The following is a 14620-nucleotide window of genomic DNA, read 5'->3' on the forward strand; positions in this document are numbered from 1 at the left end:
ATACCAAGTCAAAACAGAATCTGACTTCAACACCAAGCGCCAAAGCAGCTGTGATGGAAACCCCTACCAACACTTGCAAGACCGATGTCAAACCCAGTTCTGGCACCAACGGCAGCGACCAAATTCCCTCGACTACTCAACGAAGACGGAGGCCATAGAGCTAGGCCAGTCTGGCAACGATGGGGTGGCTTTGGACAACTGAGCCATGTAATTAGATAGACCGCAACGAGAGCGCCCCGTTGTGGGTATCCCGGGCTTCATCCCTCTGTCTTCACCGTACCACTTCACCATACCACAATTCAGTCTTCGTTCTTGACTGCCCACGTACAACTTTAACAAAGCACTTAAGCCTAGGCCCCCGTCAGAACGGCCGTGGACATGTCCGGTAGTTTCTGTTGGCCCTGAAGTATGGTCTTTTCAACAGTTTCAGGCAACAAGGTGTTGTATTTTTCATAGCCATGCGTAGATCAGATAGAGGATAATGGTCACAAGGCCCATATGACGCAAGTACAGAGCATTTGATTCTGCATTAGTAGAATCTATATTTCCGGGCATTTCCTAGACAGTGCTCCTCTCTTCAATTAATAGCCTTTCCCTGTCGAAGCTGCGCCTAGTGTCTAAAAGCAAGTGGGGAGTTCGTGTTCTAGATCGAGGATGTAGATAATGAAATCCGTTCTTTCTGGTAGCCATGAGCACAACTACAAAAACCAACACCCTGTCTGCCGACGACAATAAGGTAAGTGCTTCACCGGACTGGAATAGACACATTTACCCAAAAAGGAATGTGAAAAAACATACAACACCAGGTATTCGCTGGTCGTCACCGACCCAACTACTAATCCGGCCCTCATTGGCTTATCTATGGGAGAGCGGACGGGATCCCGAGTTCTCCAATGGGTATGGTCGTATGTGACGGGTTGGTGATACAGCATAGCTCATATACCTCAGAATGATAGGTATTACTTCCATTATGGGAAGTCCGACCGTCCGAGTTTTTGAGTGTATTCCTTCGTTTGGACAGAGAATGACGGCTAGATTTTAATAGTATATGCAGATGTATGTGTTCAGGAGAGTTGAATTGGAGGCAGACTTGCGAAGATCATCTTCATCCGTGTCTTGTTTCGTTGTGAATCATTGCAATGAGAATGATCTCAAGACAATGTTGAAGACAAGTAAAAAATGGTTGACCAATGGCTGCTTACCAAGTCGGGGGGCCATACCCACTATGGAGTATCAACCCCACTATGATGCTTGACCGCCTCAACTGAGTGGGTCACCAAAGCGGCAGAATTATTTTCAATCGACATTTTTTCTGAGGACCCTCCCCACGTTACCGCAACCCGACCGTAAAGAGTGTTGATCCAGCATACTTTTGCGACCAATCCAATATCAGTGCACTTCAGATATTTTCTGCAGTCATGGTTACCAAATCCAAACTCAAGCTTGCGCTAGCGGCCGAGAAGGGCATCGACCTGCGGAAGGTCAAGGAAGAGCGCAAGATCAAGGCGAAGCACCGCGAAGCCGCCAAGGAGCAAGAGAAGAAGAACAAGAAGAACAAGAGCGTCGAAGAGGATGACGAGGACGACGAGATGGAAGACGATGAGGGAGGAGACGATGCCTCTGTCATCTCCATTGAGGGTGGCATCACCTTGAACGCAGACTTTGAGGATGCCGACTCGGAAGAAGAGGAGGAGGACGACGAAGAAGAGGATGACAAGGTTCGTGCTCCTTGCACACCGCGAAAACCCCGGGACCCCTAGAATGGTTGCTGACAGGAGTTCTCCAGCTCGATATCGAAGCATTGGACGACACAGATAGTGACAGCGACTCCGATATCGAGATGGAAGCAAAGATCGAGCGTCCATCCAAGAAGGCCAAGACAGCCACCAAGACACCCACAGAAATCGAGGAGAAGGACGGCGAATCAGATGACGAGGAGGACTCAGAGGTTGACCCCGAAGAGGACGACGTTCCCATGTCGGATCTCGAAGGCGACGACGAGGATCTCGAGGACATTATCCCCCACACCAAGCTCACAATCAACAACAAGGCCGCCCTCCTGGCCTCCCTGAACCGCATTCGAATCGACACATCCTCCACAGCCTCCTTCACATCGCACATGACCGTCGCTTCATCCAAACCAACCGCCGAGGCCGTCCCCGATGCCCAGGACGACCTCCAGCGCGAGCTCGCCCTGCTCTCACAGTCCCTCGAGGCCGCGCGCAAGGGCCGCGCGCTCCTGATTAAGGAGGGCACTCCATTCTCCCGCCCTAAGGACTACTTTGCGGAGATGGTAAAGGACGACGGACAGATGGATAAGGTCAAGGCCAAGCTTATCGAGGAGGCCAGCTCCAAGAAGGCTGCCGCCGAGGCGAGAAAGCTCAGAGACCTCAAGAAGTTTGGCAAGCAGGTGCAGGTCGCCAAGTTGCAGGAGCGCCAAAAGGCCAAGAAGGATACACTCGAAAAGATCAAGACGCTCAAGAGGAGTAAGTTACACCTCCCTCCCTAAAGCTGCTAGCTGCGTGCTTCAGTACTCGTTTCAGTCCGAACCGGTCACTAACTATCCCCAACCCAGAACGTCAAGAAAACTCTTCCAACCTCGACACGCGCGAGGCCGACCTCTTCGACGTCGGCGTCGACAACGAGATCAAGAGTCACACCAACTCGGACGGCAAGCGCGGCGGTCGCGACGGCGGCCGATCCGGCAGCGGCGTCAACGCCAAGCGGTCCAAGAAGAACGAAAAGTACGGCTTCGGCGGAAAGAAGCGCCACGCAAAGTCGGGCGATGCCGTGAGCTCCGGCGACCTGAGCGGGTTCAACGCCAAGCGCATGAAGGGCGGCATCGGCAAGAAGCCCCAGCAGCGGCCGGGCAAGAACAGGAGAAAGGCCATGAATAAGTAACGGAGAAAAAAGAAAAGGAGATTGCTGTTTTCTGTAGCGTAAAAAGTCAGGGGTTGGAGGGGGGAATGGAAGGAGGAGAGTCTGTAAACAAAAAACTAGAACGGAGGAGCAAATACCCCTCGGGTTCGATGGTAATCCACAAACGATATGATTCAACTGCTTTTTAGTGACCTTTCATACTGAACGTAGGCATCAAATGTCATTTCCTTGTCTTCTCGTGTTGTATCCCAAAAAGCCTCGAATCCCTCACTGACCCACTGGTCAGCATATATTGTGGCAAAGATATCCCAAAAAAGTTCAAATTAACTTCGTCCCAATTCCATGTGGACGGTACGCGATAAACTTTCTAGCAAGCGCGCCAAACAGGCCGAGAGTTCAGCCCTGACGGCTTTGAATCAACTTCTCGTCGCAAGAGGCGTGGCATTACACGTCATCACCACATCCCATTAGCATGTTTGTGCACAACGACGATACGGGTAGAAGGTTCGAAAGACCGCATAAATTCTGACATTATAGTAGTTGATCTCTCATAACAATACGTACATCATCCTCGCTTGCTACTCGGAATATGTACTCCTGGAGCATTGCGCAAAGCTTTCCCGTCTGCTCGTGCTATCCTACTTCAAAAGAATTGGGAAAAGGAGCCTGGAGGATACTATCCTGCCATCCATCTTGGGCGGCCTATGCATTCTCTCAATCCAAGTGAGCCGCCAATGTAACCATCATCTCCATCCTTCCGTTGCGGGCTTCGCCAGCCCATCAGCCCAAGACCAAGAAAATGTAAATCCGTGACATTAAGACCGTCTCCATGCCACAGTGAGAGTCCTGCAGGACACAATCTTGGTAGTTTTGAATGTTGCGTATGCCGCCTTCGACGATTTGTCAGATGCGTGTGCTACCGTCCAAATCTTCCCGAGTGGTCATCTGCTGTTCCGTGCTGATCGTTGCTGGAAAACGGTCGACACTGGCAGATTGAAGCCCGTCAATATCGACCACCGTGGTGAAAGTATAGATATAGTCGAGGGAGTAGTGCCTTGCCGAGGACTTGGGCAGTCCGTTTCGTGGAGGACATGTGAGGCTGAGGAAAAACTGAGGATATATCGTCCTGGAATAAGGGGAGCCATGCCGTCACCATGAATGGCAAGCACCCAATGCCGGACCTGAATATGCTGCTGAAAGACCAGTGGTATCGAGGGAAACGCCATGCATTTAGAAAAAACGCTGTGCTGTGCAATGCTGTGCCACCTGTGGGCGGCAAAGAATCCGTATTATAAACATCGCGCCTCCGAAGGCGCTTTCCGGGGTATAGTCGAACGTTGTGGAGCACTGAGTGGCATGGATCACTGCGTCGCGGCCACGCACCAGTGGCGATGGAAAGCCCATGCACTCTTTTGACACTCCTTGCTGCAGTACTTGGTGCGGCGGCAGCGGCGACACTTGGCAAATTGGCGGGTAAACTCTTCCCACTTGCCGCACTGGTAATACGCACACTGACGGATGCCTCCGCGGGTATCGTCCTTGCGGCACAGATTTCTCATGACGACGCCAGCCCAGTATTGCATATCTGTGCTGTGATGTCGGACTGTGAACTTCTCGACCAAAGGGAAAATGTTGAAGTCGTTGGGCAACAAAAACTCCTCCTCCAGCTCTTCCTCTTCAATCTGCTCTTTGGAAGCGTCCTCGCCGTCCAAGTAGCGGAGTTCCTTTCCAATCTTGAGCCTTGGGACCAAGTGGCTCTTTTGGAAATACGACCGCAAGCCACAATACTTGGAGACGTATGCAAGCAACTGAAGGGACATCAAGACGTCTTCTTCACGCGGCATTGCGGCAAGCATCTGGGCGTTGGGTACAAATTGTCGGTCAAGGAGATAGCGGGGAACGCTTGCGTTGGGAATGGCCGGCTGAGGAGGTGTAACCATGGTGGGACGGTTCGGTGACAAGCCGATGGCAGGCACAGGGGCTGGCGTCGTAGCAGCTGTGTTGCTAGTTTCCACAGGGCCGCGGTGTGTGATGTTGAAGGCTCCAGTATCCTGAGTTTCTGACACAGTCGGGGTGTTCAGGTCCATTGTGGTAGAACCAGCTAGGATGCTGTCACCCTCTTCCATGGTGATATCTTGGATATTGACGGCAGACTGAATCTCAGTGCCAGTGCCCGACATTTCAGCATCGGGAGACTCATCAGATGGCGCGTCATCTCCAACCAAGTCATCCGAGTCGACGGTGGAGTTTTGGTGACGAATGGAAGGACGACGACGGGAGCGATTTGTTGGTGCAAGTCCCGAGGTAGGTCGGACGGTGGGAGAGCGCATCTGCGGAGGCGGCAGGGGAGTTGTGGGGGAAGACGGTTGCGAGACCAAATTTGCGTTGCCAAAAGTCATCATCGACGCAAGGCGGTCAGCATCGCGCACAGGTCTGACAAAGCCCTCCATAGTTTCAGTGGCAGGCACGGCGGGTGCCAACGGCTGAACGACCTGACGAGAAGGAGATGCAACGGCATGGCGAGCCTCGGCGGCACGATAATGATGGTGGTGGTGATGATGATGGTGACGGTGGGCAGGGAACGCAGGTCGCTCGGCGGAGGACGCCAGCGGATACTGGGGTGGAGTGGGTGTGGACTCGGTGTTTTGTTGATCGACTGCGGAGCTCGAGGACGAGGAGCCTGCGTAGGTAGCAGAAACGTCGATGGAGGGAGGAGGGGCCTGGCGTCTGGAGGCTCTCTGATCAACTTCTGTTCGGGTGGATCTGTTGGTGAAGGATGGAGCCTTGTGTACACTGCGGTGTTCGTGGCTCCTGTGGCGGTGATGATGGTCCTTGCTCTTATCGTCCGACTTGTCTCTGCACTTCTCAGTGACTTTAATGTAGTTGTCGAGAATGGTAGCAATGACGGGGACCATGTCGGCCTCGACAACCCTGGTGCGGACGTTTTCGGTGCCTCTGATACCAATGTTGACGACGCACTGGAAAGCCAAGTTCCACTTCCACATGTCCATCATGTCCTTGCTCCGACCGCGTTTTAGAATGCATACCAAGCGCTCGATGCCGCCGTCGACGGTAAGAATATCGCGGATGCGAGCCGAGGATGTGGTGAGGTAAGCGAGATGGTTGAGAGAGTTGATGAGAGGAAGGGTAGACGTGCAGTCGAGAGCTCGTCTGTCATAGAGGGCGGTCGTTATGCCGACCGACGCCTTGTTGACGTTTGGGATACTGAAATTGACTTCTCTCATCTTGAATGACGAGTAAGACGACGAGATGGATTCAAGGGTTATTCAAGTCGAATGGGGCCAGGCAGTGCAGCCGTGGAAAGGTACGAATGTGACAAATCCCTTCCAGCTTGGGTGGCCCCTTTGACAGGTTTGAAAGAAGGAGTATGTTGATTCGTGCTCGCTCAACAGGTCGATGGGCAGATGATGGATCTCGAGGTGTGCCGAGTGAAGAGCAAAATGAGGAGAAAGAAATCGAGGTTTGGGGTTGGGGTCGCTCGAGGGTGGCGATATTGTTGTGTGGGTGTGTGTGAGGATTGAGTTGGATTGGACCGGATCGTGCGTGAGCGGACTCGTCTCGATTCGATGGTATCGGTAGTAGTCTCGTGTGGTGCGAGGGTCGGAGGTACGATGGGAAGCGTTGCAAGGCTTGTTGTTTTTCCTTGGTCGCGGTCTTTCCGAGGGCAATCGTGTGGTTTAATGGAACCAAAGGAGGCAGGAAGGGATGGTAGTAGTTTGTTGTAGGAAGAAGAGTCGCAGGAGTAAGGAAGAGGGTGCGATGTAGCGGCGAAAAGACGGTGGAGGGTAAAGGGTGATGGATTGGTTTGGTTGTGTTTCAGGACCGACACCCGGAAGCGTGACTCGGATGTGCTGTGAAATGGCAGTGGCAGCGTCAGCCAAAGCCAAAAGGAGCAGGAACCAAAAGCCTAGGCCGAGAGACAAGACGGATGCACGCAAAGTGGAAGCGAGGTCTGGCACGCAGCGATAGCAGCGAGACAATGCGTGCGATGACGCTTGACGCTCAACGCGAGAAGGTGACGATGAAGAGCGGGACAAGCGACGACGAGGGGAGGCTGGGTAGAACAAGAGTAGGAGTAAGGGAAAAAAAAGAGGAGGAGAGGAAGAAGGGGCAGAGGGAAGAGGAGAAGCAGACGATGAGGATGGATGCATCAGGTCCGCACGTACGCGAGATTTGTGCAGTGTTGGCCCAGTCCAGCCCGGTCAGGCAGCCCAGCCAGCGCCAGCCAGCAGGGCCCAACATGACTGGGACGCACCTCATCACACAACCGGGCACCTAACAACAGCACCTCAGCCAGCGACGCCCTTAGACGATGAAGAGCTACACAGGGCGCTTCCCCGTCTCACACATGGGCAATGAGCACACTCCCTGGAACAGCGGAGCACACAGCAAAAGAATACCTAAGATTCTAAGGTGTATCCAGGAGGCAGGCAGATAGATCATAGATGGCAGGGCCTCCTACTACCTAGGTACGTATTGATTTGGCAAAACAAATTAGTCGGGAGCTTGGAACACTTACCTGCTAACGCACCATATACCTTGCCCTACCGGCCTCTATGCGACTCCTTGCTTGATCGTTGAATGTACAGCGAAGCTGGTAAGGTAGACGGGGCTGGGCAAAGACCCAACAGCACACCCGATTGCACTGAGCCTTAGGCCCTTGAGGCGATATGTCAAGCAAGGTACCTTGGCCACGTTACCTGGGTTCCATGATTGGCGGTAAAATGAGCAGCAACTGTGGTGATGGAGCCCACGGACAGGAAGGGGGCAGGCAGAGGGCAGGGAATCATCATATGGGATCGCTAAGGTAAAGTATGGCAATAAGCTAAGGTAGGTAAGTTAGGTAGGTAAGGTAAGGGAAGGTGCGGTGCCCGCGGTAGAGAACCTCATCCTTCTATGCCTGTAGTCAAGTCATGGGTGTCCGATTTTTCATGGGCAAACGCGGCGAGATTTAACAGCAACCTACCGTACCTTACCTTGCGTGAACATGGCCAGCAGTGAACCGATCATGTCCTTCCGTTCCCCGACGCCCTTCTACCTTATTCCTCTAAACTGTACGGATACTCCTCGACGGGGCATGGTATCATGCAGCTTATATCAGCGCAATTGATGTTGCGATGCTCCCTCGGCCGGACAGAGTCCGACCGGGTTAATATTTTGACGCGACCGCCAGCTCGACGAGCTCCCATGGGCGGATTGTTTGGAACATCGTGAGGCAAAATCTCTCTACGCCGTTGATAGGGGAGCGACACCGGACAGTCAAATGACATCCTGCTGCATGCATATTCACAACCATCCGGCCAAGCCCTTTCCCGAGTTCGAATTCAACATCACACGAACACAAATTCAACTTGATTTTACCAAACTCAGTCATGCTTTCTCGAACTGCATCATCCCTCGCAATGAACCGAGTCCGTCGAGTCTCTTGAGCCTCGAAGTACCTACGTACAGACCGAAACACCCAGGGTTCGTTCCGCATCGGGCAGGCAAAGTCTAGACAGCACATCAGGTACCGGTCACGCCGCGCCGCTGTACCTGCCATCTAACACCCGCCACTCGGCCGCATTCGGCCTTGCTTGTACTTGGGGGACGAGAGACCCTGACAAATCGCATGTCCATCTCCTGAGGGTCGAAGGTCGCGGTCTTCGTGGGTAATTACATACTGCACAGTAGTTCCGTACCTTTGCTCTGTCAGACCAGCCCACAAGGTAGGTATCCAAGGTACCTCCAGGTGCGGCTAGCTCCCGCTCACTCCAACACCACCACCCGACCCCTTCACCGTCTTTTGGCACTCTCTTTTCCATGAGCCCGGAACAAGCCTCCTCTTTCAGCCTCCAGGAACCTCAGCATCTTCTTTGTTCCTCAAAACGACTCTAATATTCCCCTGCTCATTCTTTTGTCTCTCGTCAGGCCCTCGCAACGTACGGAGCACTCTGCATTTACGCAGTACTACTGTGGTCGTACAGTAGACAGTAGCAGTGGGCGTTTCTAGCGCTGTTCCCTGCCGCCTCCCGTTTCTTGAGCCGTCGGCTCGGGTCAATACTGCCAGGGCGAGCGACCTGAGTGCTCACGGTCACGGTCTTGTTAGGTACTTGTTCGGACATTTCGTGGGGCCCTGCTATTTTCAAGGCGGCAGGCATCAACCTGCACGTCAGTCTTTCTCCACCAAGGTGGTTGGTTGAATGTTGATAGCGACGCAGTTCTGCCACATTGCGTAGCTTTCCAGGCAGTCTGTGCCGGCTGTGATTGCATTGTACGCACATTATCTGCATTGAGAGGGTTGACAGAGGAAAGATCAAGACATGAACACGCCAACGCATTTCAAAACGCCATCGTCGTGTAGAAGGTGGAACGTGGAACATTGATGGAAGGAAAAGAAAGAATAGAAGAAAAAGCAAGGGCAGCCAAGTGGCCTACCCGTTGGCGATGCGAGATTGGGAGCTGAGAAAGCTGCCATCTATGGGCCTAGTGCATGAACGACCGTGTATTGCATGTGTCGTGAGCTCTCGGCTGCTGCTAGGCAGGATACCCTGACAAGCCTGAGCAAGACAAAGAGCTGGGGAGAGTTTATCGAGTCTGTGTGACGACAGGAGAGTAGGAGAGGTGGCAGATGCGACGACCGTTCGCACTACTTGTTGCTGGTCCGGTTTGATGTTGGCAGCTTACACCATTCTTATCTCTGATTGCTTGGACTGATCGAGCACCGCGCTCTCCTATGTTTATCTCACCTTTTGGTAGTCTATCTCGCCGTTCACAGGTGCTCGATAATTGTTGCTGAATCTTCATGATGCCTCCCTCACCTTGGGATTGGGTTGTATCTCGAGGTGCTCGTTTCAGGGACAGCAAAGGGTCATCATTTACATTCCTGCGTCCATGATCCGTACCTCGGTACATTTCCAAATGTCACTGGTGTTGCTCTGGCATTGGCAGCGTGAGTCTCACATCAGGTCCGCAGGGAAATCTCACAGGCACGTACTCCGTACCTACGGCGACAGATAGGTACTACTGACACTGGTGAACTAGGAGGGAATGTGCCCCACCACTGTCTTCAGCAATCGTCAGCGAACGGCACTTGTCCCAGATCCAACACACAAATTGGTGCGAGATTGCATTCCTTGGAGCGTCGTTTTCGTAAAGGCTGAAGCCCGAGTGTGCCCTGGGTTCGGAAGCGGTGAGGTCATGGTCCGTTAGAGAAGAGATCGCACCGCCAGGGCACAGATGCAGCCATGAGGTGAGTGCCATGTGTCAATTCATTATCAACATCAAATTTTAGTTTTGCAGGCACGGGGCAGGCGTGGCAGGCAGGGCAGGCACCGAAGAGGAGGGAACGCCTTCCCGTTTACCTCCCGCCCGACGAGAACAGAGGGACGGACGGCAGCGAGGGCGGGGTCTTCGCCGCCCTCTCCATGTATTTATTCGTACAGGGAAGGCTCCAGGAAAGAGCCCGCCGCTCGCTGGATCTGTTCTCCGCCCTTCTCCAAATGAATTCGAACCTGCCTGTAGGCACAATACATCAAGTACCTGTTCTCAAGGACCACACAGGGCAGCTGCTGATGTCTCTGCTTTCCTGCACCGACCGGAAATTTTCTGCAAAATTCTGAATCAGAATGTCTTGGGCAACATCGGAAGTGCCTTGGGCAAAGAAGAAGGTAATCAACTATGGATACTCCGTACGGATACCACCTGATTGCTTACCTTACCTTGCACCTCAACTTCTCAAAGTAGTACCTCAGGTACAAGGCCCCCAGCATCGAGTTTTATGCTCCTGATCCTTCCGACCCGTCGGGACCCTCAGTGATTTTCTCCACCTCAGCCGTCTTGGACTCTTGGTCACAGCACACCACGTCCGCCGCCCTCCCTCCCTTCCGTCCCCTTGGCGGAACATGTCCGGAGAACCATCCGCACGAGCTGGACTGCGCCGGGGACAGCGACTTGCAACATCCATTGTCCAATGCCATCGCAATGCAACTGACCGGGCACATAATAACAATCCCATCCATAGGTTACGAAGCACTGATATTAGCAATGGCATTAGTATCAACACAAACCCCACTCACAGACACCAACCTCCATCGCTGTTTTCGCCTCTATGCGGCAACTAACACTTATTCCTTCATAGACAACCTCTGCAGAAACTCAGAGCGCGCCTTGCTAACTAACTGATAGACATTCCGATGGAGTACATGCCTGGCCGCACTCGGCAGACTCAGAGACGCATACAAATGGCGAGCCGTTAGACGCCTTGCTACCGACTTTGGCGTGGCCTGCTGCATGCCGGATCCTTCTTTTTTATCCTTCCGCCTCTGTCCGCCCGCTTGTCCGTTTGCCACGAGCTTCGGTACGGCGTTGGCGGCTGACTAGCCCACTGGGACACTGCAAAATCAGAAATACCAACTCTTTGGCTGACCAGAACTTGCGCTCAACAAGGACCCTTTTCTGATTGATTGGCCGAGATATGCGCCAGCCATTCGGAGATGCAATGCCATGCGATGCGAATGGCGCACAAGCTTCTTTTTCGGCATGGAGTTTCAATGGCATTGTGGGACACAATAAGGTAGCCCTGGCCATGAATCGGGGGCTGGGACTCTGGTGATTGGCCGTGCGCGCGCCATTTCCCTTGCCGCCTCTGCCATCTCAATTCACCGCAGCGCTTAATTATTTTCAACACGAGATGCAAGCCCGTTCCCTTCTTGCCTTCCCACTTGTCGGCCCTCCACCTTGGCAGTGGGCCTAGATCGGGTCTCGGTGCCACCACCACTGCCAAGGCTCCATTTACACTTCTCCAAATTTCTCAAGCGTCAGAATCCCCACTTTCTTAACGACAGATGCTGCTCTTTTCCCTTGCTCTGTCCTTCTCTCAGCCGAGAGTCTCCTGCGTTCTGATCCAAGGAACGGAAGGGGGGCCGGTGCAAAAGTAAAGGGAGGCAAGAAAGGTTGCTGCCGTGACCGCGGACGCTGACGGCTCACGGACTCCTCAAGGTTCACCATCCAGGTGCTTCGTGATGCGTCTGGCGCTCGGCTTACTCGATGAAAACACCTTTTGGGTTAGCCAGCGGGCACGTGGAAGACCTCGATCTTCTTTTCTACGACTTGCCAGTGCCAGTGCCAGAGCCAGCGCATCAGATCACTACAATGAGTGGTTGGTTAGGTAGTTGGTTGGTCGGTCGGTCCACACCCAGCGCAGCAAAGCACCAGGACCATCCAGCTCCAGTCGAAAATGTCTCGCCTTTCTGCCGATCCAACTTGGCCCCCGAGCAGTCGCTGCGGGCAAAGGGGGCTCGCAGCTCGCTGGCTTCCATCCATGGTGGCTTCGCTTCTGCGTCGCCAACGTCGTTGTGTTTCAGATGACATGTCTCATGGTGGACTCACTACCACTGCCGTTGGTTCTTCCCTTGGCCAGTGAGGCATCTGTTCACTCGAGTTGAAGGGACTCAGGGAGGCCTCGTGAGCTGAGCGAGATACCACCTTGGCAACTCGGCCGACTCTGTCAGACTTTCCACACGTGAGCTGCCAACCAGAGCCGACCTATTAGAAAGAAGGTCAAGCAAGAATCGTGAGCTACCCCGACGGGACTGTGCGCCCTGTAGCGTACCAATGTCTGCATACTTGCCTACTATGTATGTATGTACTGTACTTTTCCGAAAGCCAGCCAACCACACAAACCCCCACCACCGAGATCGTGCAAGACGTGGTCAGTGGGACCCTTGTTTTCTGCCTGCCTGGGAGGCTGGCAAGATGGGCCGCTGCCCGCTGGCAAGCCGCAAGCCCATTCTCGGTTCGTGATTACGCGCAGACAGTGGATCCCTGCCCTCCATCCACTCGCCTCGATCTCGCTTCTAGTGTACGGATAGCCTGTCCACACGTGTTGGCGATGTAGTATCAACGTACCCACTTGTCTGCCCGTACACTATCAACGTACACGCACTTTATCCGTATATCTTACGAACAGTAACCCGTAAGTAGCGTGTGATCGCGACCAGTATTGAATGACTTACTGACAGGTTGTAAGTTCCGGTCCGAGTACCCCTATACTCGGAGAAGGCCAAGAGAATGACGGGGTTGATACGAAGTTGTCACTGTAGCTTTCAAAGCTCAAGATGATTTAACTTGTATACTTCTTTTCCTAGCTATGGTTTTGAGAGTTGTAGAAAAGATACACCTTGAATGTAAGGGCTGGTATTCGCTATTACTTTGGCCACATACGCATGGGGCTTACTGAAGAACAAGCCATGAAAACCTCAAGATTTCTAACCCTGAGAGCCCAGCAAAACTGTTCCTGCTTGCTGATTCGCTTTTAACTTTTTGAGTCCCTGCCGCCTGTATCATGGATGACAAAACGCCTTGCCGCAAATTTCAACCCAACGCCATTCGTCTGCCTTTGCCGACCCGCGCAATAGACCATAAAGCTCGACGGCGAAAAGAATCCCGGGGCAGGATGGGCCATAATTCAAGACCAGCCCAGTCTTTACTCCCCGCTGATCTTAGCATGGCGAAAGTACTTCATTCCCATCCAAGCCACGGAGACCCAAACCCAAGCCATGATACTGGTCAATATAATGAGGGCCGGATAGTAGCCTGTGATGGGCAGCGTCGGATCGTCCTCGAGCTCTGGGGGCGCGTACGGGGTCGTACCGACATCCCACGCCCAACTCCATACCCCAAAGACTGAGCCCATGCCCATAACAAACACCAGCCCCGTCACGATCAAGACGACCCAGCCCCACCATTCTGTATCCGAGTAGTCGATTTCTGTGTCGTTGGGAGGTAACGGAGTGGTCGATAAGCCGCTGTACGAGAGCGGTGACTTGGCCTGCAGTATGGACTGCTGCCTAGGCCGGGTTCCAAAGTAAGATTCGGAGCCCGACGAGAGCGACGAGTCGGGCTGCAGGTGTGACGGCATGTGGTTCGGTATGTGTAAAACGTCGTCTTCGTCCGTTGTAGATGTGTACGATATCGTAGGGCTGGTGATGGTGGACTCGGCCTCGTTTGTTTGCCGAGTATTCGACAGAGAAGAGACTGGAGATTCTACCAGACTCGACCTGCTCGCATATCCCTCCATAGACGGCCGCGGTGTCAGGTCCGCGATATTCAGTCCGAGAGGGTCGTGCTCGATAGTTGTCGCATGCGATCGAGACGCAGCGCCCTCCATATCGCGGGAGACAGTGTGTGACGTGTCGATAGTGAGCTGTTTCGCCTCTTTGCGCTCCCGTTGCGCACCTCTTCCCAAGAGGGCCACCTTCCTAAGGGAACCCTTCCTTCGTCGAGACTTTTGCTGCTGCTGCTGTTGCTGGATGACGGTCGACATGGATGTCGGTGGGAAGCGCGAAGTGTCGTCCTCGGCTTCTTGGTGACGCTGCTGCTGCTTCCCATCGGAATGGGAGCGCATGAAAGGGAGTTTGGAGAGGAAGTTTGCGCCGGAGGAGCTGCGTCGGTGTGGGACCGTTGACGGCGGCTGTTGCTGCTGGTATTGATGCTCCGAGAGTGAGACCGACTTTGGTGACACAGCTCCTACCGTCGATGGGTCGTTGAGCGCAAATGTGCGACACTCGGCGCCATTGTCGCCGCTAGCCGCAATATGATCCATTGCGTTTGGTAAGGTATTCCAAACTGCGATAATCCCTATCGTTCCGGCGGTAGAGTGGACCAAAACCGATAGGGATGGGGTGGGGGAGAGTCTCACGTCAAAGCTTGGGGACTGTGTACGAGTCGGGGCCGCGAC

At 53.5% G+C, this 14620-nt stretch overlaps 5 protein-coding genes across 5 annotated transcripts; 3 read left to right on the top strand and 2 right to left on the bottom strand.

Annotated features, from left to right (window-relative positions):
* Positions 1 to 1418: 1418 nt before the first annotated feature.
* Positions 1419 to 2901, top strand: CTAM01_04164 (eukaryotic rRNA processing protein EBP2; the record flags this gene model as incomplete). Its single annotated transcript, XM_060520194.1, has 3 exons — positions 1419 to 1718; positions 1787 to 2486; positions 2576 to 2901. The coding sequence occupies 3 exons, from the start codon at positions 1419 to 1421 to the stop codon at positions 2899 to 2901; spliced, it is 1326 nt and encodes a 441-aa protein (XP_060384839.1).
* A 1340-nt stretch (positions 2902 to 4241) lies between these two features.
* CTAM01_04165 (MYND finger) lies at positions 4242 to 6125 on the bottom strand (the record flags this gene model as incomplete). Its single annotated transcript, XM_060520195.1, has 1 exon — positions 4242 to 6125. The coding sequence occupies one exon, from the start codon at positions 6123 to 6125 to the stop codon at positions 4242 to 4244; it is 1884 nt and encodes a 627-aa protein (XP_060384840.1).
* Positions 6126 to 6829: 704 nt separating this feature from the next.
* Positions 6830 to 7180, top strand: CTAM01_04166 (uncharacterized protein; the record flags this gene model as incomplete). The annotated part of the gene is made up of 1 exon (XM_060520196.1): positions 6830 to 7180. The coding sequence occupies one exon, from the start codon at positions 6830 to 6832 to the stop codon at positions 7178 to 7180; it is 351 nt and encodes a 116-aa protein (XP_060384841.1).
* Positions 7181 to 11928: 4748 nt separating this feature from the next.
* CTAM01_04167 (uncharacterized protein) lies at positions 11929 to 12249 on the top strand (the record flags this gene model as incomplete). The annotated part of the gene is made up of 1 exon (XM_060520197.1): positions 11929 to 12249. The coding sequence occupies one exon, from the start codon at positions 11929 to 11931 to the stop codon at positions 12247 to 12249; it is 321 nt and encodes a 106-aa protein (XP_060384842.1).
* Positions 12250 to 13366: 1117 nt separating this feature from the next.
* On the bottom strand, positions 13367 to 14485 carry CTAM01_04168 (uncharacterized protein; the record flags this gene model as incomplete). Its single annotated transcript, XM_060520198.1, has 1 exon — positions 13367 to 14485. The coding sequence occupies one exon, from the start codon at positions 14483 to 14485 to the stop codon at positions 13367 to 13369; it is 1119 nt and encodes a 372-aa protein (XP_060384843.1).
* Between the last annotated feature and the right edge of the window lie 135 nt (positions 14486 to 14620).

Source organism: Colletotrichum tamarilloi, assembly GCF_030869305.1.
Source record: "Colletotrichum tamarilloi strain Tom-12 chromosome Unknown Scaffold_10.1, whole genome shotgun sequence".
NCBI classification, from domain to species: Eukaryota; Fungi; Ascomycota; class Sordariomycetes; order Glomerellales; family Glomerellaceae; genus Colletotrichum; species Colletotrichum tamarilloi.